This window comes from Mobula hypostoma, chromosome 1 (assembly GCF_963921235.1).
Source record: "Mobula hypostoma chromosome 1, sMobHyp1.1, whole genome shotgun sequence".
Taxonomy (NCBI): Eukaryota; Metazoa; Chordata; class Chondrichthyes; order Myliobatiformes; family Myliobatidae; genus Mobula; species Mobula hypostoma.
In genome coordinates this window covers 103,311,864-103,337,617 of record NC_086097.1, presented here as the reverse complement: position 1 = coordinate 103,337,617, position 25,754 = coordinate 103,311,864, and the positions used below count along the sequence as shown (strand labels likewise).

At 43.8% G+C, this 25,754-nt stretch overlaps 1 protein-coding gene across 2 annotated transcripts in view; it reads right to left on the bottom strand.

Annotated features, from left to right (window-relative positions):
• cdan1 (codanin 1) overlaps nucleotides 1–25,754 on the bottom strand; it is a 183,580-nt gene that overhangs the window by 140,624 nt on the left and 17,202 nt on the right. For both annotated transcript variants that reach the window (XM_063054209.1, XM_063054219.1), the window contains exons 5-6: nucleotides 22,048–22,167; nucleotides 5,566–5,641 (exon numbers count right to left, since the gene is read on the bottom strand). In XM_063054209.1, coding sequence (XP_062910279.1) covers nucleotides 5,566–5,641; nucleotides 22,048–22,167 — 196 coding nt within the window. The remainder of the gene's footprint in view (nucleotides 1–5,565; nucleotides 5,642–22,047; nucleotides 22,168–25,754) is intronic.

Sequence of the window (25,754 nt, the reverse complement as noted above, 5' to 3'; positions counted from 1 at the left end):
AAATGACATCAGCTAACAATCTAAGAAATAAAAACAGATTATGCCAGAAGTACTCAGCAGATCAAACAGTATTCATGGATAAGAAAACAGAATTAATGTTTCACATCAATAACCTTTCAAGAGAACTCTCCAAGCATGCCAATCTCCCTCTTTGTATAGTCCACTTGATAATAGGGTACAGACAATGAACTCTCAGTTTTAGGCAGGTTCATTTCATGCAAGGTGTGTCTGATAACTTGTGGAGAAATATTATCAGAAAATTCCAAAAACATTAATTTCCAAAACTGGAAATGAAAACCTACTTTACTCCCAAGCTTCATCTAACACATCATTAGCCAAATGTGGAGGAAGGCTTGCTCGTGCACTAGATACAACCAACTACACTCTATTCCTCCTCGGTCTGCTATCCATCTTCTTCAGCCCTTTGCTTCTTCCATCCACCATCTCCCACTTTCTCATATCTAGTTGCATTGCAGCCTGGTATGAAAACACCAATGCCCTTGAACAGAAAAGCCTACAAAATATAGTGGGTACAGTTCAGTCTAGTCCATTCCATCATGGGTAAAGCCCTCCCCACCACTGAGCACATCTACAAGGAGTGGTCTCACTAGAAAGTAGCATCCATCAAGGACCCCCACCATTCTCTTCTCACTGCTGCCATCAGGAAGGAAGTACAGGATCCTCAGTACCCACACCACCAGGTTCTAATAGCTATTGCCCCTCAACCATCAGGCTCTTGAACCAGGGAAGATAAACTTCATTCACACAACACAGAATTGTTCCCACAACCTATGGACTCATTTTCAAAGACTGTTCACATCATGCTCTCAATATTTATTGCTTTTTTTTTCTTTTTACATTACCGCAATACCGCAAGAAAATGAATCTCAGGGTTGCATATAGTGACATACCTGTACTTTGATAATAAATTTACTTTGAACATCATTCCCAATTTTGCCCCTTTCCTGTCCTTTTCCCTTCCCCCTCTCACCTGGATTTACCTATCACCTGCCAGCTCATGCTGATCACTACCCCACACCCTTTTATTTTGGATTTTGTCCTTCTTCTTTTCAGACCTGATGAAAGCTCTTGGCCCAAAATGTCAACTGTTCATTTCCCTTCATATATGCTGCCTGACCTGCTGAGTTTGTGCAGCATTTTGTGTGTGTTGCCTTTAAGCCAACACAACATAACAGCTGCATAAGAAAAGTTTCAATTTAAAAACCTAGTGATGATGACAGATTGGTGTTCTCATGCACCTGCTGTTTTCATCCTTCTGGGCAGCAGAGGTCAAGACCTGGCATGTGCTCTGGAAGTAATTTCAGTAATAAACTGCTGTGTCAGTAGCACCTATTGCACCCACTATGCCATAGTGGTAGATTGAGTGAATATTTCCTATGGCTGATGGGACATCAGACATGTTGCTTTGTTGAGTGACATTGAACTTCTTGGGTCTTAAGCAGAGCTACACTCATCCATGCAAATGGAAAGCGTTCCCTCACACTCCTGACTTGGGTTTTCTGTGAATGGTGCAGAGGCTTTGGTAATGACAGGAGGTGAACCACACACTGTAGACTATCTGGACTTTGATTGGGGGGGGGGAGGGGAAAGCACTGATAGTTCCCCTGAGCTTGCCACCCTCTGGCCTGCACAGTCCTCTGATTATGTCCCAAAGGGAACTTGCCATTTTTCTCTTTGAATTGCTCTTTTAGGCACATTATTAATATGAGTAATCCAGTTGAATTTCAATCAACTGGGACAGCCAAGATGAAGACTCACTGAAGGAGGAACTCAAGCAGCTCAGATGACTGACCCTGCAACAACCACAAGCACCTTTCTTTGTGAAAGGAACAACTCCTACTAATGGAATACCTTCATCTTAATACCCATTGATTCGATTTTACCAAGGCTCCTTAGTGTACTTTGTCAAATTCTCTGCCATGATGTGAAGTCATTCTCACCTCACTTCTAGCATTCAGACCTACAGTCCACAATTAGATCTAGGCTGCGATAAGGTCTGAGATGCAGTGGTCTTGGCAAATCCCAAACTGAGAAATGAACAGGTTATTGGAGGTTAGGTGTCCTGTGATACCACTGCCTTATTGAGGGTGGATTAATTGGGTGGTAATTAGACAGACTAGATTTGTCCTGCTTATTGTGAAATGGTTACAGGTTAGTGTTTTAACTGTATTAGAGTCGCTTGGTTGGAGATGTGGCTAATTCTGGAGCATGTCTTTTGTACTACTCTCAGGATGTTGTCTGATGTCTTAGCCACTGCTGTACATTCAGTGCTCTCAGCTCTTTCTTAATGTGAAGTGATTCAAATTGACTTAAACTTGGCTTCAGCAATGGTGAGAATCTCGGGAGATTGCTATTATACACAATGAAGTTACCAAACTGAAGAGTTAACTATTTCTCTCTCCACGGATGCTACATGACCTGCCGAGCATACTAAGAATTTTGTGTTTTAATTTCAGATTTCCAGCATCTACCATTGTTTGCTTTTCATTGGATCACCATATTCTGGCTGAACGTGGTTGTCAATGCTTCAGCTCCATCTTTAGTATTGTCATGTTGAGCACCATCATCAAAGTCAAGGATGCCTCAGCATCTGTTGTTTGCTTCATTGGTCATACAATTACTGGCTTGATACAGATGGACAGAATCTATTTAATGTGGAATCAAGTAGCTATGTCCATTGCATGGTGGTTTTGATGCCTTGCACATACGTACTCGTATGCTGAAGCTTCATGGGGTTAGCATCTATATTTTAGATATGGCTAGTACTGTTCCCAGCAAGCATTTCTCATCCCTCATTAATTTTGTTGTGCACTTCATCCTTCAGTACGTTTGGAATTGAATTTGGCTTTGGATTTAAGCATTATCATGACCAGTGCAGTTGTACACATACAAAGCTAGAAGTGCAAATTACTCAGATAATCTGAAAAACTCAGAACGCCTGAAATTTCAGTATAGTTCATTACTAATAGGTATAGATAATTGGGATCAAACAAGTCTCTTAAATAGGAATATACCTGAAGAAATCAGGAGGGCAAAATAAAAGGCTATAAAATATCCCAGACAAGTAAGATAAAAGAAAATGCTGGAAGATTGTATAAGCATATAAACAGTAAAAGGTAGCAAGGGAAAGAGAGTAGGGCTTCTTAATCTTTGTGCAACTTATGTACAGAGTGTCAAGAAATGGGTGAGGGCTTCAATGAGTACTTCTCATCTGAATTTACCCTGGCAAAAGACAGGGAAACTTGTGAAGTCAGGAGAGGGAACTGTGATATCCTGGAACTTATTGATATTACAAAGGATGAGGGTGTTATAAGTCATGAAATGCATAAAGATAGATAAATTCGAGGGGCATGACCACATTTTCCTTAGGATGTTATGAGAAGCAAGTAGGGAATTGCTGGAGGCCCAACAGAGACTTTTGTAACTTCATTAACCACAAGTGAGGCACCAGAAGACTTGATGATTTACAAGGTCGTTGCCTGGATTGGAGAGTATCCCTAATGAGAATAGGTTGAATGAACTCGGCCTTTTCTCCTTGTAACAACGGAGGATGAAAGGTAACCTGATAGGGGTGTTTCAGATGATGAGAGGCATTGATCAACTGGATAGCCAGAGGCTTTTTCCCAGGGCTGAAATGGCTAACATGAGGGGACATAGTTTTAAGGTGCTTGGAAGTAATACAAGGGGGTTGTCAGAGGTAAGTTTTTCACACTGAGAGTGGTGGGTGTGTGGAATGCACTGCCAGTGACGGTGGTAAAGGCCGATACAATAGGGTCTTGTAAGAGATTTAGATAGGTATGTGGAGCTTAGAAAAATAGAGGACTATGCAGTAGGGAAATTCTCAGCAGTTTCTAGAGTAGGTTCATGGTCAGCACAACACTGTCGGCCAAAAGGCCTGTAAAGTGCTGTAGATGTCTATGTTCCATGTTTGGCAATGTTGTACCCTTTTTTAAGAGAACAGCAAAGATAATCAAGGGTGGGAAAATTACATGTGGGAGATTTGAGATATTGAATTTTTTTGCAATGTATGAACGTTAAAGGCAGATCAGATTCTGCCTGGAAAGCCACATCTCATGAATTTGATTTTTTTTTTGAAGATGTGCCAAGAGAACTCATGAGAGTAGGACAGAAGACAATAGACCTTTGACAGGTCCTGTATGGAAGGTTGGTCCAGAAGGATAAGCGCATGAGATCCAGGGATAGCTAGTTAACTGGATTCAAACTGCCTTGGAGTCAACAGGGAGTAAAGGAGTGTTTTTCCTCAAAAGTGGAGACCTGTGATCAATGGTGTGCTACACAAATTGGTGCTGGGTCCTTTGTTGTTTGACATTTAATTAACAACTTGAATGAGAATGTAGATCATTTGATGAGTAAGGCTGTCGATGAAACCACTTTAAGTAACGTAGTGGGCAATGAAGATGATTATCTAAGGTTCCCACAGGATCTAGAGGGAAGAAACAAATGGAATTTAACTCAGACATATGTGGTGATGCATTCTGGGAAGTTAAACCAGGCAGGGACAAACACAGTGATTAACAGAGCCCTAGGAATTGTTGCTGAACAGTGTCCTTGGGGTACAAATAGATAGCTCCCTGAAAATGGCAGTACAAGTAGAGAGGGTGATGAAGAAGGTCTATAGCACGTTTGCCTTCAGACTGGTCTTGAGTATAGGAGTTGGGACATCACATTCGTTAAGCCGCACTTTGAGTGCTGTGTTCAGTTCTGTTCACAACAATACAAAAGATACGAATAAACAAGAGAAGATGGATGAAAGGTTCACACAGACATTGCCTGGATTCGAGGCTTGAGTTATTAAGAGAGATTGGATAGGCTGGGACTATTTTACCTAAAGCAAAGGAGACTGAGAAGTCACAAGACAGAGATTGGAAGTATACATATTCGGACAGCCAGAGTAGGGGTGTCTAGGTTTAAGGTGAGAGGGAGCAGATTTGAGGGGTAAATATTTTACACTAGTGAGACGGCACCTGGAACAAGCTCCAGAGAAAATGGTGGAGGCAGACAGAGCAACAATATTTAAGAGGCATCTGGACAGGTTCTTAACTGAGCTGGCAACAAAGGGATATGGAATAATTGTCGGCAGAGATGTGGTGGGCCAAAAGGCCTGTTTCTATGCTCCACAATTTCATGACTACATCCATAGAGCATTTGCAAACTTCCTCTCACCACATTAATTAACACTTTACGTTTCACTTAAATAAATTCTAAGTTCCTTGATAATAATTTGATGTTTTTTGACCTAAAGGTCATGGACAGAAACATGGGGAGTTTGATTACCTAAGTGGCTCTTTTGTGTTTATCATATATACAATGGGCCAAATGGCCTCCTTGTTCTATAAAGCATCAAATAATACAGCATAAAAACAGACCCTCTCAGTACAGCTAATCCATGCTGACCATGATGCCAATTTAGGTCAGTCCAAATTTTCTGCAGTCAGTCCTATTCCTTTCCAGAGCAAAATTTAAAATAAGCTGATCATGAAAGATGTAGCCAGCAGTTCAATGAAAAACACATAAGTAACTCACGTGACTTGTTTCTCCAGAACTCTGACAGCAAAATAAATGCAATTATGCACACTTCTGAAATACTGCATTTCCACATCTGAAAAATAGGATAAAATGTAGGCATTCGATCAATAAGAGATAAAGGGGAAAAAAAACTACATAAAGTTTGTCATTCACAAACAAGACATCCTGGTTAAAATGGTGCTGCTGAACATGTGTGACAGCTTCCTGGTAGTCAACAATTGAAGAAATCAGACTTAGAATATCATTACAAATACCTTCTCTGAGGGAAATTGTGTTAGATTATCACCGCAAACAGTGAAGGAACGAGTGATGGCTAGGTGAGTTCGGGGGATGAATTGATGCAGATGGAGTTCTGATGCCTATACGACTGAGCCAGGAGTGAGGTTAGATTGCTCTGGGCAGTGTAGGATGTCAGGGCCTGAGCAAAGGAGATTTGATTTTGATGCTCATACAACTGGCCTGGGTGCGAGGTTGGATCACTCTGGGCACCAAGTGATTTGATGAGCTTGAGGGTGGCTTTGGGCTGGGTGACAAAATCTGGGTCCACAGTGAGTCACTGGGCGGTGTGGTCTAGGCCCGGGGCCTTTCGTAGCAGCGGTGCCTGAGTCCTAGTGCGAGGTACAATGGCTGTTCAGACAATGTAATTGCTGGCCCAGATCAAATGCGAGAGCAGATTTTGGTCACTCTTCGCGATGTTCTCTATTCTCTCCAGGGTGTCAGAGCCTTTCACTGTTCCATCGTTGAATCAATTTAAAACACTGACCCAGATCGACTGAAAAGACAAAGTGCTGGTCAGGACCAGAGCTGATTTCACTCGTTCTCCACGATGGTCATTTCCATGCTGCCACTGCTGTCGTGCTCCATGCCCGATAATATGATGAACTGAAAAGCGAAGCTTTGGGTCTACTCCGGGTTTCGGATCTGAGGACTCATTTTACACTTGGAAGGCTGTTGCTCACTTCAATTGTTTGCATGACTTGTATTTTTTTCCGCTTGCGCACTGAATGTTGGTCTTTTATTTTTATTTTTTATTCTTTTCTTTAAATTGAGTTCTTTTGCGTTTCTTGCTTTGTGGCTACCTGTGAGCAAACAAATCTCAAGATTGTGTAATTTATACATTCTTTGATAATAAATGAATCTTGAATCCCCAAAGGCCCTTTGGTCAAAGGCAGGAACTAAAGGCAGTTCCTTTCATCTATAGATGGTACTCTGTGATAATGACAGTTTAGGCTTCTGTTTGAGACTCATCTAAAATATACCATAAAACTATAAGATAGAGGAGCACAACAAGGCCATTTGGCCCATCGAGCCTGCTCTGACTTTCAATCATGGCTAATCAAATTTTGCTCTCAAAAGTTGGTGCGTCAAGAAGGTGGTAGACATCATTAAAGGCCCTCTTCGCAATACTGTACAGTCCATGAACTCTACCTCGTTATTTGTATTTTGGACTATTTTTTAAATTACAGTGATTTTCGTGTCTGGCACTGTACAGCTGTCACAAAACAAGTTTTTAAAATAAGATATAGGAGCAAGTTAGGCTATTTGGCACATCAGGTCTGTTCCACCATTTCAGCATGGCTGATCCAATTTCCCTCTCAGTCTCAATCTCCTGCCTTCTTCCAGTATCCCTTCATGCCCTCACCAGTCAAGAATCATTCAAACTCTGCCTTAAATATACATAAAAACCTAGCCTGCTACAGCTGCCTGTGGCAAAGAATTCCACAGATTCACTACTCTCTGGCAAAGGAAATTCTTTCTCATCTCCATTCTAAAAGGATGCCCCTCTATTCTGAGAGCTGTCCCTCTGGTCTTAGACTCTCCCTATCTTAGGAAACATCCTCACCACATCCACTCTACCAATACCTTTCACCATTCGATAAGTTTCAATGACGTCACCCTCAATCTTCTGAATTTTAGTCAATACAGACCCACAGCCATCAAACACTCTTCATATGACAGGCCATTCAATCCTGGAATCATTTTCATGAATCTCCTTTGAACCTTCTCCAGTTTCAGCACATCCTTTCTAAGATAAGGGACCTAAAGCTGCTCACAATACTCCAAGTGAGGCCTCACCAGTGCTTTATAAAGTCTCAACATTACATCCTTGCTTCTATATTCTAGTCCTCTTAAAATAAATGCCAACATCACATTTGCCTTCCTCACCACAGACTTAACCTGCAAATTAACCTTTAGGAAATCCTGCACAAGGACTCCCAAGTCCCTTGAGTCTCAGTTTTTTGTACTTTCTCTCCATTTAGAAAATAGTCAACCCTTTCATTTCTTCTTCTAAAGTGCATGATCCTACACTTACTGACATATATTCCATCAGAAATTTCTTTGCCTATTCTCCTAATTTGTCTAAGTCCTTCTGTAGCCTATTTCCTCAAACTACCTGCCCCTCGACCTATCTTCATAGTGCCTGCAAACTTTGCAACAAAGCTACTAATTCCATCATCCAAATCACTGACATATAATGTAAAAAGAATCGGTCCCAAAACAGACCCTATGCAACACCACTAGGCAGCCAACCAGAAAAAGCTCCCTTCACTCCCACTCTCTGCCTCCTGCCAATCAGCCACTGCTTTATCCATGCAAACAACAGGAATTCTGCAGATGCTGGAAATTCAAGCAACACACATCAAAGTTGCTGGTGAACGCAGCAGGCCAGGCAGCACCTCTTCCTAGAGATGCTGCCTGGCCTGCTGCGTTCACCAGCAACTTTGATGTGTGTTGACTGCTTTATCCATGCTAGAATCTTCCCTGTAATAGTTAATCTAGATTTTTGCGCCAGTTAGAGTTAGAGATTAATTTCCAAATATTTAATCAGAGAAACACATTTATGATTGGAATTCAACATTTTTCCCATTTCTAAAAACAAAGGAAATATATAGTAAACAGGCAGTATCAGAGGAGTACAAATTAACAGTATTATTGATTGATATTATTGGAAACTAATGAGGTCCATTCCATTCTGATATGTCAATCCATGGCCTCCTCTACTGTCAAGATGAAGCCACACTCAGGTTGGAGGAACAACACCTTATATTCCATCTGGGTAGCCTCCAACCTGATGGCATGAATACTGATTTCTCTAGCTTCCGTTAATGCCCCTCCTCCCCTTCTTACCCCATCCCTTATTTATTTTCCCCTTTTTTTCCTTCTCTCTCTGTCCCTCTCACAATCACTCCTTGCCTGCTCTTCATCTTTCTCTGGTGCTCCCCTCCCCCTTTCTTTCTCCCTAGGCCTCCCGTCCCATGATCCTCTCCCTTCTCCAGCCTCATATCCCTTTTGCCAATCACCTGTCCAGTTCTTGGCTCCATCCCTCCCCCTCCTGTCTTCTCCTATCATTTCAGATCTCCCCCTCCCACTTTCAAATCTCTTACCATCTCTTCTTTCAGTTAGTCCTGACAAACAGTCCCAGCCTGAAATGTCGACTGTACTTCTTCCTATAGATGCTGCCTGGCCTGTGTCATTTTATAAGATTTGTGGTTTTAACAAACGCAGCTATTTTTCACAGTATGTAATGGTTCATCCCCACTCACTGGCAGAAAGCAGTATAACAGCTAAACTAAGGTTACGTCCACACTAGACCGGATAAATCCGTAACCAAAGCTTTTTCTCTTCGTTTTGACCCTCTGTCCACACTGAAAGGGCGTTTTCCTCCCCCAAAAACTGAGATTTTCAGAAACGCTCTCCAGAGTGAATACATCTGAAAATGCCTAATATCCGGCGTAGTGTGTACAGTGTAACCGGCTATTTTAAAAACCGCTGTCATGACATGCCAGAACAAATGGTGGCAGCAGCACTGCATTTCATTGTTTTCTTGAATGCAACCTCCAACACCACAACAATATCTGACAATAGATGTATAACAGCCGAATGTAACATTGTATGGAAATACAAGATAACACTGATGCAGACGTGTTTTATACATTTAGCAAGATGCTTCATTAATGTATTGCTTGTGCAAACATTCAATAGATGCAATTGTCACTTTTGCCCAGTAACTCATTTTATTGCACGTTAAACACAGCAAAGTAATATACAAAGACATGGCAAAAGTAAAGGCAAACAAATGAGGTAACAACAAATTTCACTTTTGCCCAGTAACAAGCCTTATTGCATTTAGTTGTAGCTGTCGTCCCTTTCATCGGTGAAGACACTATGGCTGTAGGAAATGTTTCTGGACAAACTCGCACCATATCTTTCGTTTGGCAATTTCCTTTAAAGTTTTTCTAGTCCGTAACTGGACAAACGCACACCATATCTTTCGTTTGGCAATTTCCTTTAAAGTTTTTCTAGTCCGTAACTGGACAAACGCACACCAAGTCTTTCATTTGGCAACTTCCTTTTAAGTTGTTCTAGTCCGTAACTGGACAAACGCACACCAAGTCTTTCATTTGGCAATTTCCTTTTAAGTTTTTCTAGTCCGTAACTGGACAAACACGCACCAAGTCTTTCATTTGGCAACTTCCTTTTAAGTTGTTCTAGTCTGTAACTGAACAAACACACACCAAGTCTTTCATTTGGCAATTTCCTTTTAAGTTTTTCTAGTCTGTAACTGGACAAACGCGCACCAAGTATACCGTTTCCTCTTCACTTGTTTTCTGTGTTTCCTGCGCATGCCCAGTAGGAGGGGATTCGCCCAAATATCCGTTTTAATGAGAACAGAGGTATTTTTAAAAACGCCTAGTGCGGACACCTGTCGTTTCTACGTGAAACCGGCGTTTTCAAAATTATCCGGTCTAGTGTGGACATAGCCTAAGTTTATCACCTTTCTCATTTTTCATCGGCTAAGTATTAACACACTACCCAACGTGATGTGATTGCTTTAATTATGTAGCCTATAAACTAGTTTATTCCTTTCTAAGGTTTGCTTAGTATTCATGTTTGTTTTTACAGTAAAATAAACTACTTTGGAATTAAGACTGCTCATCATTTCTAACTCCCGGAAGAAATCTTAAAGAATCAGAAAACAAATAGAGCTCCAACAATATGCTATAGCAGTACTGGCCAGTCTGAAAAAAAACAGGACATCCTGAACCTATTAAAGTAGCCAATGAATGTATGTCAGTGGTCTTCTCCTGCCGTAGCCCATCATTTCAAGGTTCGACATGTGCAATCAGAGGTGCTCTTCTGCACACACTTGGTTATTTGAGTTATTATCGCCTTCCTGTAAGCTCGAACCAGTCTGGTCATTCTCCTCTAAACCCTCTCATTAACAAGACATTTTTGCCCACAGACGGCCACTCACTGGATGCTTTTTGTTTTTTGCACCACTTTCTAAACTCTAGAGAATATGTGCAAAAAATCCCAAAAGACCAGCATTTTTTGAGATACTCAGATCACCCTGTCTGGCATCAATAATCATTCCACAGTCAAAGTCACTTAGATCACATTTCTTTCTCATTCTGATGTTCGGTCTGAACAACAACTGAACCTCTTGACCAAGTCTGCATGCTTTTATGTATTGAGTTGCTACCACAGAATAGGCTGCTTTGATATTTGCATTAACAAGAAGTGTACAGGTGCACCTAATAAAGTGGCCACTGAATGTAGAAAGTCAGTTATCTCAAATTGTTGAACTCAAACTGGAAAACTGCTATGTGCAGAAATAAAAGATAGAGTGTGGTTTATATATTGGGTCTCACTGGAATCAAACAAGAAGCCATAAACAGAACACGAATCGGATTGAGTATTAATGTGACAGCAGACTGGAAGGTCACAGGTGAACCTGTGCACTGAGCACATGTCCTCCGAAAGCACTCATCCAATCTATATTTTGTTTCTCCAATATAGAGGAAACAACAATGTAAACACTAAATGTAGTGCAGGAAGTTGTAAATGCAAGTGAATCTGAACGATTTGATTTGGTTCCTGGATAGTGAGAAAGGACAAAGTGAAAGTATAGGCGTTGCACTTCTATAGGTTGCTTGGTGTAGTGCAGTCAGTAGAGGAATGATTAGTGGAGATTGAAGATCTTAACATAGTCACACAGACCTTTCAGAATGCCAAAAAGGAGAGGAAGGAAAGATCTGACAGCTGGTGAAGTCTCAATGAAGGGGAAATAAATTGTTAAGAATGATTCACTAAAGTAGAGGTTTGTAGGGTGGAAGAGGGATCTTTTCTCTTTCAAGGAGACAGCATGAGGGCATAAGTATAAGAAATAAATGAAATATATTCAAGGTCTCTGTCAACTATAACTGTCACAGAGCACTCGTATGGAAATTCCTGGAAGCAAATACAACAGAAGCAAAGAAGCAAAGAGGCTGGAAGAACAGTGCCCATACAAGAAGCAGAGTACGTGTATGTGTATAGCTAAAATAGCTGTTGTGGTTCATAGGGTTAAAATCTTTGTATCAGAACTGTTGAGTTCTACTGTAGTGTACCCATCCCTGTAATAACTCACTTCTTACTCTTTTCACTGAAGGTGCCTGATCTGCAGAGCAGTTCCTGCAGCTCTAGTCTACATTTCACACCTTATACTCCTTTTTATATTTTCTCTTGGTGTTTTCAATAATCTGTCAACCAGTTGACTTAATCTACCAATTTATCACTGGGGCAACTTTGCCTCATGCTTTCAGATTGTCTCACCATCCATGCCGCACCATCCCTGCAATGTGAAATTAGCTTGCTTTTTCTTATTTCCTAGTTCTGACAAAGAATCTTCGCCCTGAAATGTTAATTGTTTCTCTCTCTGCAGATGCAGCCTGACCTACTAAGGTGGTGCTAGATCCCAAGAAAGGGAATTTATAGATTACCCATGACATGGCTTTTTAGACCAGCTTGTTGTTCAGCCACAAAGAGAAAAGCAATGCTGGATTGGGTGTTGTGCAATGAAGCAGACTTAATTCGGGATCCTAAGGTAAAGGAACCCTTAGGAGACAGTGAACATAATATAAATCACTCTGCAGTTGAGAGGGAGAAGACAAAGTCAGGTATATCAGTATTACAGTGGAGTATAGAGAATTACACTGGCATGAGAGGGGAACTAGCCAAAGTTAATTGGAAGAAGGACTTTATCAAGAGTGATAACAGAGCAGCAATGACTGGAGTTTCTGTGGACAATTCAGAAGGTGCAGAATAAATAAATCCCAAAGTTGAAGTATTCAATAGGGAGGATGAGGCAACCGTGGCTGGCAAGTGAAGTCACATACAGAATAAAAATAAAAGAGAGGTCATACAGTAGCACACATTAGTGGGAAATTTGTGGATTAGGAAGCTTTTAAAAACCAACAGAAGAAAACTAAAAACCAACATTTGGCTCACAAATAGAGAAAGCTTGGAGGGAGTACGAGAGGGAAGTGATAGAGAAAGGACGTGCTCAGACCAATGGTTTGAGACGTGTCTATTTTAATGCAATGAGCATTATGAACAAAGCGGATGAGCTTAGAGCGTGGATCAGTACTTGGGGCTATGATGTTGTGTCCATTACAGAGACTTGGATGGCTCAGGGGCAAGAATGGTTACTTCGAGTGCTAGGCTTTAGATGTTTCAGGGGGAAATATGAGGCTATCAGGCAAGAACTTGAAAGCATAAATTGGGAACAGATGTTCTCAGGGAAATATACACAAGAAATGTGGCAAATGTTCAGGGGTAATTTGCGTAGAGTTCTGCAGAGGTACATTCCAATGAACAGGGAAAGGATGGTAGGGTACAGGAACCGTGGTGTACAAAGGCTGTTGTAAATCTAGTCAATAAGAAAAGAAGAGCTTACGAAAGGTTCAAAACACTAGGTAATGACAGAGATCTGGACGATTATAAGGCTAGCAGGAAGGAGTTTAAGGAAGAAATTAGGAGAGCCAGAAGGGGCCATGAGAAGGCCTTGGCAGACAGAATTAAGGAAAATCCCAAGGCATTCTACAAGTATGTGAAGAGCAAGAGGATAAGATATGAGAGAATAGGACCAATCAAGTGTGACAGTGGAAAAGTGTGTATGGAACAGCAGGAGATAGCAGAGGTACTTAATGAGTACTTTGCTTCAGTATTCACTACAGAAAAGGTTCTTGGCGATTGTAGGGATGACTTAGAGCAGACTGAAAAGCTTAAGCATGTAGATATTAAAAAAGAGGATGTGCTGGAGCTTTTGGAAAGCATCAAGATGGATAAGTCACCAGGACCGGACATGATGTACCTCAGGCTACTGTGGAAGGCGAGGGAGGAGATTGTGGAGCCTCTGGCAATGATCTTTACATCATCAATGGGAACGGGAGTGGTTCCAGAGGATTGGAGAGTTGCAAATGTTGTTCCATTATTCAAGACAGGGAGTAGAGATAGCCCAGGAAATTATAGACCAGTGATTCTTACTTCAGTGGTTGATAAGTTGAGGGGCAGGATTTATGAACATTTGGAGAGGCATAATAAGATTAGGAATAGTCAGCATGGCTTTCTGAAAGGCAGGTCGTGCCTTACGAGCCTGATTGAATTTTTTGAGGATGTGACTAAACACGTTGATGAAGGTAGAGCAGTAGATGTAGTGTATATGGATTTCAGAAAAGCATTTGACAAAGTACCCCATGCAAGGCTTACTGAGAAAGTAAGGAGGCATGGGATCCAAGGGGATATTGCTTAGTGGATCCAGAACTGGCTTGCCCACAGAACGCAAGAAGTGGTTGTAGACGGGTCATATTCTGCATGGAGGTCGGTCACCAGTAGTGTGCCTCAGGGATCTGTTCTGGGACCCCTACTCTTTGTGATTTTTATAAATAACCTGGATGAGAAAGTGGAGGGATGGGTTAGTAAATTTGCTGGTGACACAAAGGTTGGAGGCGTTATGGATAGTGTGGAGGGCTTTCAGAGGTTATAGCAGGACACTGATTGGATGCAAAACTGGGCTGAGAAGTGGCAGATGGAGTTCAACCCAGATAACTGTGAGGTGGTTCACTTTGGTAGGTCAAATATGATGATAGAATATAGTATTAAATGATAAGACTCTTGGCAGTATGGAGGATCAGAGAGGATCTTGGGGTCCGAGTCCATAAGACACTCAAATCTGCTGCGTAGGTTGACTCTGTGGTTAAGAAAGCATACTGTGCATTGGCCTTCATCAATCATGGGATTGACTTCAGGAGCCAAGAGGTAATGTTGCAGCTATATAGGACCCTAGTCAGACCCCACTTGGAGTACTGTGCTCAGTTCTGGTCACCTCACTATAGGAAGAATGTGGAAACCACAGAAAGGGGTGCAGAGGAGATTTACAAGGATGTTGCCTGGATTGGGGAGCATGACTTACGAGAATAGGCTGAGTGAACTCGGCCTTTTCCCTTTGGAGCGACGGAGGATTGAGAGGTGACCTGATAGAGGTGTATAAGATGATGAGAGGCACTGATCATGTGGATAGACAAAGGCTTTTTCTCAGGGCTGAAACGGCTAGCACAAGAGGACACAGTTTTAAGGTGCTTGGAAGTAGGTGCAGAGGAGATGTCAGGGGTTAGTCGTTTTTTTTTTACGGAGAGTGGTGAGTGCATTGAATGGGCTGCCAGTAACAGAAGTGGAGATGGATACGATAGGGTCTTTTTTAGAGACTTCTAGACAGGTACATGGTGCTCAGAAAAATAGAGGGATATGGGTAACCCTAGGTAATTTCCAAGGTAAGGACATGTTTGGCACAGCTTTGTGGGCCGAAGGGCCTGTATTGTGCTTTAGGTTTTCTATGTTTCTATGTAAAAAAAAAAGCCATAAGATCACTACTGCTACTACTACTACGTCGACTCAGGCCTAGGGGGCTGGTGTTGGGCATGATGACAGACTCTCCACTTCTCCCTCTCCCTCATCAGTGTGTTCAGTTCATCTACATTAGCCGCGCCGCTGTCTTCTAGGAGCATGTTGACCATAGTCTTGGGAGGGCGCCCAGGGTTCATCCTCCCGTGCTTGGGCTCCCATATGATGACTAGGCTGGCAGGTAGCTCGGGGTGGCGTAGACAGTGCCCCGCTAGTTGCAGTCTTCTCGCCTCGATTTTAGTGGAGAGCATCGGTAGGTTGTTATAGAGCTCAACGTTCGTCATGTGCTGTTGCCAACTCACATCAAGAGCCATCCGGAGCCTTCGTGTATAGCAACCATCTAGAGACTTGAGCATCGTCTTGGTGAGTGCCCACGCCTCGCATCCGTACGTGAGAATGGACTCTATGACTGCTCTGAAAATCCTCTTTTTAAGCCCTCTGGTCAGGTTTGACTTCCAGATTTCCTTCATGTCGTTCATAGCCCTCCACGCCAGCGCCTTCCGTATCTTTATGTCCTTCTCTGAACTCATCATTCTTGACCCGAGGTACTTGTAGTCAAAGACTTTCTTAATGGTATCATTCTCTATGGTCTTGAGAGTACCTTCGTCGCAGTTAAACGCCATGTACTCTGTCTTTTCAGTGTTTAGGTGAAGTCCAACTTTATTGCATTCTATTTCCAGTTTTGTCAGAAGAGGAAGAAGAAGAGGACATACCCACGAGACTAACTCAAGTCGACATCGATGACGGCCCATTCACCATTGAGGAACTGAAGAAGATCAAATATGCACTCAAACAGGGCAGGAGCGCTGGACCAGATGGGATACTGCCAGACGTCCTGAAGAACTGCGGCCTGGACGACATCTTGCTGGACATATGTAATACGGCATTGATGAAAGGCAAGAAACCAGAACAGTGGTCACTCTCAAACATTTTCCAAGTCCCCAAGTCTGGATCCCTCACAAAGACAGATAACTACCGCAGTATCAGCTCCACCTGCATCTTAGCAAAGCTATACAATCTGATGATTTTGAACAGGATTCGCACTGCCATTGATCCTAAGCTAGGATTCAATCAGAATGGTTTTCGGCAGAAGCGCACAACAGTAATGCAAATACTTGCTCTCCGTAGGATCATCGAGAAAGTCAAGAAGAACAACCTACCAGCCGTGCTTACTTACATCGATTTCCACAAAGCTTTTGACTCCATTCACCGAGGTAAAATGCTAAAGATCCTGAAAGCTTACAGAGTGCCAGACCATCTACTGAGAACAATAGAGTCCAGCTATACCAAAACCATGGCGAAAGTTGTATCACCAGACGGAGAAACAGCAGTGTTCGAGCTCCTAGCTGGTGTGCTGCAAGGAGACGCTCTGACACCCCACATCTTTATAATGGTCCTTGATTACGCTCTGCGGCAAGCTACTAAAGATCATGACAAGCTTGGTTTTACCATAAAACCAGGGCGAACCAAAAGGGTCAGACCAGTTACACCCACAGATCTTGATTTTGCAGATGACATAGTCTTGCTCTCTGACCAGATGGAGGAAGCACAGCAGCTACTGACAAAAGGCCATAAGGTTAGAAAAGATAAAATATGAAGGTAAACTAGCCAATAATACAAAACTGGATAACAAAGGTTTTTTTCAGATATACAAAGAGTAAAATAGAGGCAAGAGTGGATATCGGACCACTTGGCAGATGAACTTCATAAGTATTTTGCATCAGTCTTTACTGTGAAAGACACTAGCAGCATGCCAGAAATTCAAGAATATCAGTGGGCAGAAGTGAGTGTGATTGTTGTTACTAAGAAGAAGGTGCTTGGGAAACTGCAAGGTCTGAAGGTAGATAAATCACCGGACCAGATGGACTACACCTCACATTCTCCCATCCTCAGTAAATTCTATCACTTATCGACAACTAAGGACAATTTACTGTTTCCAATGAACCTGCTAACCCATGCATTTCAGGGATGTGGAAGGAAACTAGAACACCAAGAAAAAAGACAGGCAGTCATAGGGAAAACATGCAAACTCCACAAAGGGAGCATCAGAAGTCACTGTGGAACCCATCTCACTGGAGTTGTGAGGCAGCAGTTTGACTAGCAAATCAATTTTTAAATGAAATGTTTGCTTTAAGTGGCTGTGATCTTTACTTTTTCCAACCTTTTTTGTAATTTATTATTTTTGATGTGACAAATTCCAAATTTTTCCCTTGTCTATACAATCATTCAACTTTATTGGTAAGCATTGCAGCCAGTGAGCTGAGGCCTCATAGCTATTTACACTGTTCGTCACCGGAGTCTACACCAGGAGAGACCATGCCCTTCACCAACATACCAAGAGCTGGACTCCCATCAGTGCCCAGTACTTGTGCATCACTGACAAACCAAAGGTTTACCCATCAGCTTTGCTTAATTCCATGTGAGCCTTTAATGACCTTCATGCTGGTCAGTGCCTTTGGCTGCAAAATTGCAATTCCAGAATCACAATAAGTCATGTTTGATTTCCAGTCTTCCACTGCTGCCCCCTCCCCCTCTTTTCACATGTATTCTATCATGCTGCGATAGAATCTGTTGCGCCGGAAGTTAAGGACTTTCACAGGTCTGATAAAAATAAGCCTTGCACATACAATGCTGCAGACAACACTTTACTGCTAAGTTACAAAAAGTGGTTCTTATCTCCAAAGTGTACCTGAACCAGTTTCCAATTTGCCCACAGCGTCACTTGCGACCTAACCTGTAGTGAGCCCAAATGCAAGAGACCTCACTACCGGTGTGCTCATTCTTTTATACCTTGGTCACTTCTCTCTGACCCTGCCTGGGTCAATCCTTTGTCCAGCTCAACCCATCACGTGACCATTGCCTTGGGCACTACAGGCTCAAGTCTGCAGAGACAATACCTTGGTCACCCAGCACCCAGGTCACCCTTCCCCAACACATCACACATTTGGTCCCAGCAATTGTTCCTAGTGCTCTCTAACTGACATTGGAGGATTCTTACTCCATTCCACCCCTCAGTCACAGGGCACTCACAATCTAAGACATCCCTGCACATCTCTACATTATACATTACACAATTTCGTAAGTCAGTACAACCCCCATAGTTTACTCGTTAGTGTATGTATGTGTATATGTATGTGTGTATACATATGTGTATATACATACATGTATATGTGTGTGTGTGTGTGTGTGTGTATGTATAGTGAAACAACATGAAAGCCAATATTATTACCCCTATTGTCAGACCTCAATGTATGATAGTGGACCACCAATGCCCTGTTGTTCCAAAGGGTCATCAACCCCAGGAGTGTAATAATCATGATATTGTTCCCCAACCTTGTGAATCTTTTCCACTGTCCTTTGAATGTGGCTAGCTAGGTTTGTAGTATTATCAGAGCTGTCAGGTATACAGGTACAGCACTCTTGGCCAGTTAATGCACATGTACCCCATTTCTCAGCCAGGGTGAGGTCTATGGCCATCCAGTTCTGCAGGGCTACGGTCTGGACAGCTACTAATTCTCCTGAGAACTCAGTGAGGGCTTTGTTGACCTTACTAAAGACAGTAGAGGCCCTAATTGCAAGAGCTTCTATGGCCGAGGCCATATTAATCAGCTCTCTGGCTGCTGTCACCACTTCATAGTCCATAGGCAGGGAAGGCTATCACCAAAACCTCTCGGCCTCAGTGATTGCTCTTTCAGCTCGCATCAGGTGGGGGTACTCCTTCAGATCCATGAGGTGCGACATGTGGGGTACTACATACTTCAAATAAAAGCACCCTCTCCATGATTTAGGAACTGGCCATGAGACTCACAGGTCGCCCCTATTCCAGAAAGTTAGTGATAGGCTTTATGTCCGCATACCCAGTAGGTACCATTGACTGGAGCAGGCGGATCTGCAATGGTGTAGTGAGCCCTCAAGCTATTACCGATGAAGGACCCTTTCCCTTCATTATTACAGTAGGTGGCCTCTGCTTGCTGCTATCTATGTACTGCCAGGGCTATTTTACTTAAAATGCTCATGGCATTGGGGTGAAGGGGCAACAGGCGGCACCACCCCTCAAAACAGTGACACCCATAGTGCGATGGGCACAGGCCCTGGCTACACTTCTCCTGACCATAAATGTAGATTTACCAACCCCAAAGGTAAAGGGACCCCTGCTAGTATGTAACGATCGCCCCCTAACACATTCATCCCCAAGATACACTCTGGAGAGGGGTCACCAAAACAGTTACTGAAAATGAGGACCATTGTCAATAGAAAGCTGTACTGTGGTGTTCCCGAGGAAGAGTGATCGCACCACCCAGGCCCTCTACCATTACTTGCTGGGACTCAATTTTTCCTGCTTCCCATGGGATAATGGTGGCATCAGCCGGTACCAACTAGCGCTAACCATTGCTGCACATTTCCCTTGCCCCAATGAACTGCCACCAGTACATACTGCCTCAGGTCTCCCGGTCGGAACAAGGCTGCCGCATAAACTTGCCAGGAGACCTGGCCACACTCCTACAGACTGGTGAAACCCATCCCTCAAGCCCCGTGACCCTATCAACCCAATGTCCTTCCAGTGAGGGGGGCTCAGTGTGGCCAGCCAATGGTCTGATCACTCCTCTGCCCCCGCCTTCCCTCTACCGCACTTGTCCTTCCATAATGCGTGCACTGCATTGACAGTCAGGATGTCGTCCACCTCCTCCTTCGGCACCCATGCTTAGAGAAAAGCTAAAAACATTTCCTTGCCACGTGACCCACATCTTTCTTCCTCAGCTCAACCTCCCCCACCCGCGCTCCCTGAAGATGTACGTCCTCCAGCCCCCCTAACAAATTTAGGGCATCACTGATCAGACAGCCAGTGGCAGGGGAAGGAGGAGGATACCGTGCAGATAAAGGGGGTGGGAGGGAGAAGAGGGTCGCTGTTTTAATCAAGCGTTGGAGACTTCCAGCGCTGAGCAAAGTGTCATCAAGACGGGCTCCTGCACGATGGTCCCATAAATGGAGCTCACCAGCAACCACTGGCAGAGGGTCCACAGGAAGTCAGCCATTGAGGCATAATGCTCCTGCACTGCTCTCCGGATACCCTCTCAACAGGTCTGGTGGCCCTGGCCCCAACCATTCTGCATTTGATTATCCACTCTGTAGTAGTGGGTGAGGGTGCCCAGCGTGCCTGCCTCAGCGTCAATCAAACACATTGCATCCACACCACAATCCCAGGACCGGAGGAGCTAAGCCTCGAGCGGCTCCCCGGGCTTCCAGCAATGCCAGTCTGCTAGATCGTAGAGATCCCTAGATGTGTAGGGCTGGGCAGTCATGGTTATGGTGTTCCGCAGGGCGGGAAGCAGCCTCGTGTTCGGAGTAGCTCCATTGGTCATCCTCCTCACTGCTGACTTCCCTGTGCAAAACTGACATCTGGGGTTGGCACCTGTGCTCACTATCTCAGAGGTGACAGCAATGAGTCTCACCTGGACTCACAGGTCAACACTGGGGGGCAGTGCGTGCAGCACTGGGGATGAGGGGCATATATGGTAGGGGTGAAGGGAATGACACGTATTCACTGGCTCCCCCCCGGGATTCATCAGAATACCATATGTCCCCTTCCCAGCTACCTGGGCGGTCACCTTTTAAGACTATGACCTGCACCTTTACCAGGTCTGGGGTCCAGTGGAACCGCCAGGCCGCTTCCTCCTGCTTAGCTTTGATTAACTTACAGGTCATAGTCATATTTCTCTCCCCTAAAACCTCAGCCCTCTGCTGAGTGAATATCACAGATTCACCCATCATGGTGCACCTGTTTTAAATTCTCATTCTCCTCCCTCAATTTCCTAAGCTCCTCCTGCTGATCCCTTATTACCAGAAACCTTTATTGTAGCCAGAAACCAGAATGCTCCTCTCTGGCTAGCCTGCAGGTTTCTGCCTGTCTGACCAGTCCACTGGGGCACCATGTGCCGTCAGTAAATTGGCCAAACTACCCAAGCCCTCAGAGTTGTCGGTCCACCCTGGGACACAGAACTCTTCAGGAGTCAACTTGACTTTTCTACTCTTCTTGAACATTGCAAGTGCAGTTTACTTCACTGGATCCTGTTCGTGATGCCAATTGTTGTGCCAAAAGGTAAGGACTGTTTGCAGATCTGATAGACACAAGCCTTGCACACGCAATGCTGCAAACGACATGCTTTATTGCTAAGTTACAACAAGTGGTACTGATCTCAGAAGGCCGTTTAACTGCAGCACCCCGTTCCAATCAGTCCACAGCGTCAGTTGCGACCTAACCTGTGGTGAGCCCAAATCCAAGAGATCTCATCACCGGTGTGCTCGTTCTTTTATACCCTGGTCACTTCTCTCCACCCCTACCTGGGTCGATCCTTTGTCCAGTTTGACCCATCACATGACCATTGCCTTGAGCACTACAGGCTCAGATGGGCAGAGACAATACCTCGGTCACCTAGCACCCTGGTCACCCTTCCACCACACATCATACATTTGATCCCAGCAATTGTTCCTTGTGCTCTCTGGCCGATATTTTAGGATTCTTACTACACCACCAGAATAATTTTTTGGTACCCGCATTGCCGTTTGTATGAACTACTTGTGTGCAAATTGACTATTGCACTTCTTCCAGTGCAACAATATCTATTAATCAAGAGAACTAAACTGATTAACTAATCAAGAGAGCAAACTGTCTGCTATTTCCTTAAACATAATTTGCATTGGCTTGAAACACATATTGGGAATATAGTTATTACAGTCTCCTACTGAAATGATACTTACACTTTCTCTCAATAGCATTGCTCCCGCCATCTTCCAAATCATTTGTTGATATTGTTCCCCTGGACGTCAACAGTTGCAGTATAAAGAACAGCTCCAAAAAAATGTTTGGCACTAAATTCTCTGGAATTAGAAAAGATATATTAGTTGTGGACATGTGGTTGCCTCACATCTTTATTGCCTTTTCTACAGGAATCAGGCATTCACTATGATGGACCTCTCCTCACTTGGTTGATAATCACCTTAAAGCCCAGCCACAAAACTAGTATCTTCTATTCTTAAAATGCCATTCTATACTCATTGTGGGCCCTCCGTTGAGTGGGATCAATGATGGATCTTCCATCCTAGCTGTCTCCATGAAATGCAAGCCAGGGCAGTACGACATGGAGAGCATGCTGTTGCCCATGCAGCAGGCTCCCCTTCTCCATGCAGCCGATGAATCCAAAGGAATAGCAAAGATTGATACAGTTCTGCACCAGCGTTGGCTGTTAGCATTGAACTCAACGGACTACAGCTCCAGGTTTTTCCTCAGGAATTTACTCCTGAAGCCTTCCCCATGAGTGGGTGTAGCCACACGGCAGCGTAGAGTTAATATCAGTTTTCCTTCTCCTAGATGAGCTGCTAACCACAGCTGATGAGACCCATCTGTCTGAAGCAACTGGTTTTAAGGCACCAGTAATCTGCCATTGGCCTATTTCCTGTCAATAGAAATTGTTCCACTAGGCTTAGTAGCTAAGCCACAGGTGAAGGCCAGGAGCCAAACTTGGTTATTGGAGACACACATCATTGGGAGCATTTAATAATGGGAACTGATCCCCACTACCTCTCCCAGTTACAACAAACTCGTGGAACCCTATACTCATTACACAGTACCATATACCATCTGTGAAAATGACTCACCAGTTTCAGATCTGAAAGACATCACTCACAGTAAATTTCCTCAACAAAGCCCAGAAATAATGTTAGAGGTTAAAGGATGGATGTGAAATAAAATGTGTATAAATACGTAAATAAGCTGGCTGGTGGTGTAGTGGCATCAGTACTGGACTTTGAGGCAAGTGGTCCTGAGTTCGAACACGGCCGGCTCCTTGCAAGCTTTCCATCTGTGCTGGAAATCCTCCATCTGTAGGATGCCCAGCATTACTGAAGAAATAGTGCTAGAGAAATTAATGGGACTAAAAACTGACAAATCCTAAGCCTGATTAGCTATATTCCAGAGAATTAAAGAAAGCAGCCCTGAAAATAAGGAATATATTTGTAGCCATCTTCCAAAATTATTTAAAAACATGGAGAGAGTCAGAAGACCACCGGACGGAGTAAATTGAGGAGCGAGAGTCCGAGGGCAGGCTACGCTTGGAGGTCAAAGGGAACAAATGAACGAACAGTGAACTCCAATGATACGTAATAGACATTTTCCTTAAAATGGGCTCTTTTACTTTTTATTTTCTTTACTAACCCTCTATCCAGATTAAGATTTATAAAATTCAATCATTTAATTGCATATGATAATTTCTGTAATTTTGCAGTGCAGATTTGTAACCGGGCAACACATCACACAGCATCCACACAAACGAGATTTCTAGGTTTGGCAAGGCCAGAAGTTGTTTCCCCCGAGACGAACATGTGCTGGCCGAGCCTGAGGGTTACAATTGTGGGGGCTCGTCCGGGATTGATTCCATGGGATGCTGTGTAATTGCCCTGAGCATTGAACCAGTGGGTTGTGTGTTTAAATTTGTGCTGGTATGGATGCTGCTGGGGTGAAGCAGTGGTGAGCCTTCGTACAGTTACCGGTAACTAATGCGTGCATGTTGAGTGGGGTGGATATTCGTACCCCGGATGAACTGTTAATTCGATTTTTGAGTACGGTTACAGCTATTGGCAAAGTCAAAATTGTAGCGTGGAGTTTTGATAAAATGGTGGGCTCAGACCTTGTTTTACTTCATACTAGCACTGACATAACAGCAGTGGGACTGCCAGCGTCTATCGGTGCCCCAGGTGAGGCAGGGCCATGGACTGTCCATACTGTAAAGGAGGAGGAGAAGGTAGCCGAGCAGGCTGCGTCACAAGTTGAGTTTCCCGTAGCTGGGGGCGGAGACTTCAAAGACAGAGTTCTATCGTTTCTGAGGAGGCTATGGGGTCCTGCAAGGAGAAAGCTTGGGAGAGCTTTCCAGGGACATTGCCTGTGCACCCAGTGTTTCGAGCTGCTTTTGTGGAAGTGCATGTCTGCATTGGGCCCAATACCAAATTTAAACGAGGCACTGTGTGGTTCACCCAGTCAAAGCCACTGGTGGTCCAACCCAGTGGGGTAGCAAGAGTGATTGGGACCCCTAATTTCCGAGAGTGCCTGAGGGTGAGGCCCTCTTAGTAGACGCTCTGAAAGACCTCAGAGGTATGCCCCTGGCGCACCTGTTCCCCGTGAGACAAGCCGGGGAGAAACTATAGGAAATAGGGTAGTTACCACTTGGCCAAGACCCCAAACTGTGAGTGCTCTGTGCTCGTTCCTCGGGTTCTGTGGAATATGCTGCCTTTCACTAATTCCCCATTGACAGAGGAAAAGACTCCCAGCCCTTCTCCCATTGGGTTAGATGAGGGGGTGCAGAGGTCTCAGAGAATCAGGAGATCCCCAGATAGGCTGGCCTACGTAGCCCCAGGGGAACGGAGTGTGACCCCTACTGTGTTGGGGAGCTACGTCACTGCCTTTTACATCCAGATTGGGCTTTGTGTTTTGCAGGAAGGGTTGGCGAACTATCTCAACGTCATGAGGACATGACTAAATTTGGTGGGGCGAGAGTGTAACACACTGTAAGGTTTCACTGCTAAGGCTAATATAATGGCTTCTATGTAATGTTCCACTTTTAAGGTAATGGTTTCTCTGTAGCAGCAATGTTTAGGGACCTAGAGATGATGGGACTTTGGAATGTATGTAATCCAATAGGAGAAATGTTATTCTTTCTTGTGTGTCTGGGAGCCGGGATTTTCGCGGTCTTTCGTCAGGCAGTGATGGAGAGAGGATGCAAATGGAGAGAGTCAGAAGACCACCGGACGGAGTGGATTGAGGAGCGAGGGTCTGAGGGCCAGCTACGCTTGGAGGTCAACGGGAACAAGTGGAAGAACAGTGAGCTCCAACGATGTGCAATAGACTTTTTCCTTAAAATGGGGCCCTTTACTTTTTATTTTCTTTACTAACCCTCTATCCAGATTAAGATTTATAAAGTTCAATCATTTAATTGCATATGGTGTACAGTCTGATATTTTGCAGTGCGGATTTGTAACCGGGCATCACACAGCATCCACACGAATGAGTTCTCTCAGTTTGGCGGGGCCAGAAGTTGCTTTCCCCTAGACGAACACGTGCTGGCCAAGCCTGAGGGTTACAAACGATTATGGGGTGTCACAGGAATCAGAGCTTCGTCCATATTGATTCACCATATACTGTATAGCAATGATCTGGATGAGGGAACTAAATGCAACATTTTCTAGTAGACAAAACAAGCAAGACATTATGAACTATAAAAAGAATGAAAAAGTCTCTAATGTAATTACAAGTTAGGGGTGTGGATAAATGCAGATAAAGGTGATGCCATACACTTTGGTTCCAAAAACAAAAATATATCCAAATGACAATCAACTAGCAAAAAGGAAGGTGCAATGGATGTCTATCACTGAAAGCAAACATTCAGGATTGGCAGAGGACGTCAAATTGGTAAAAT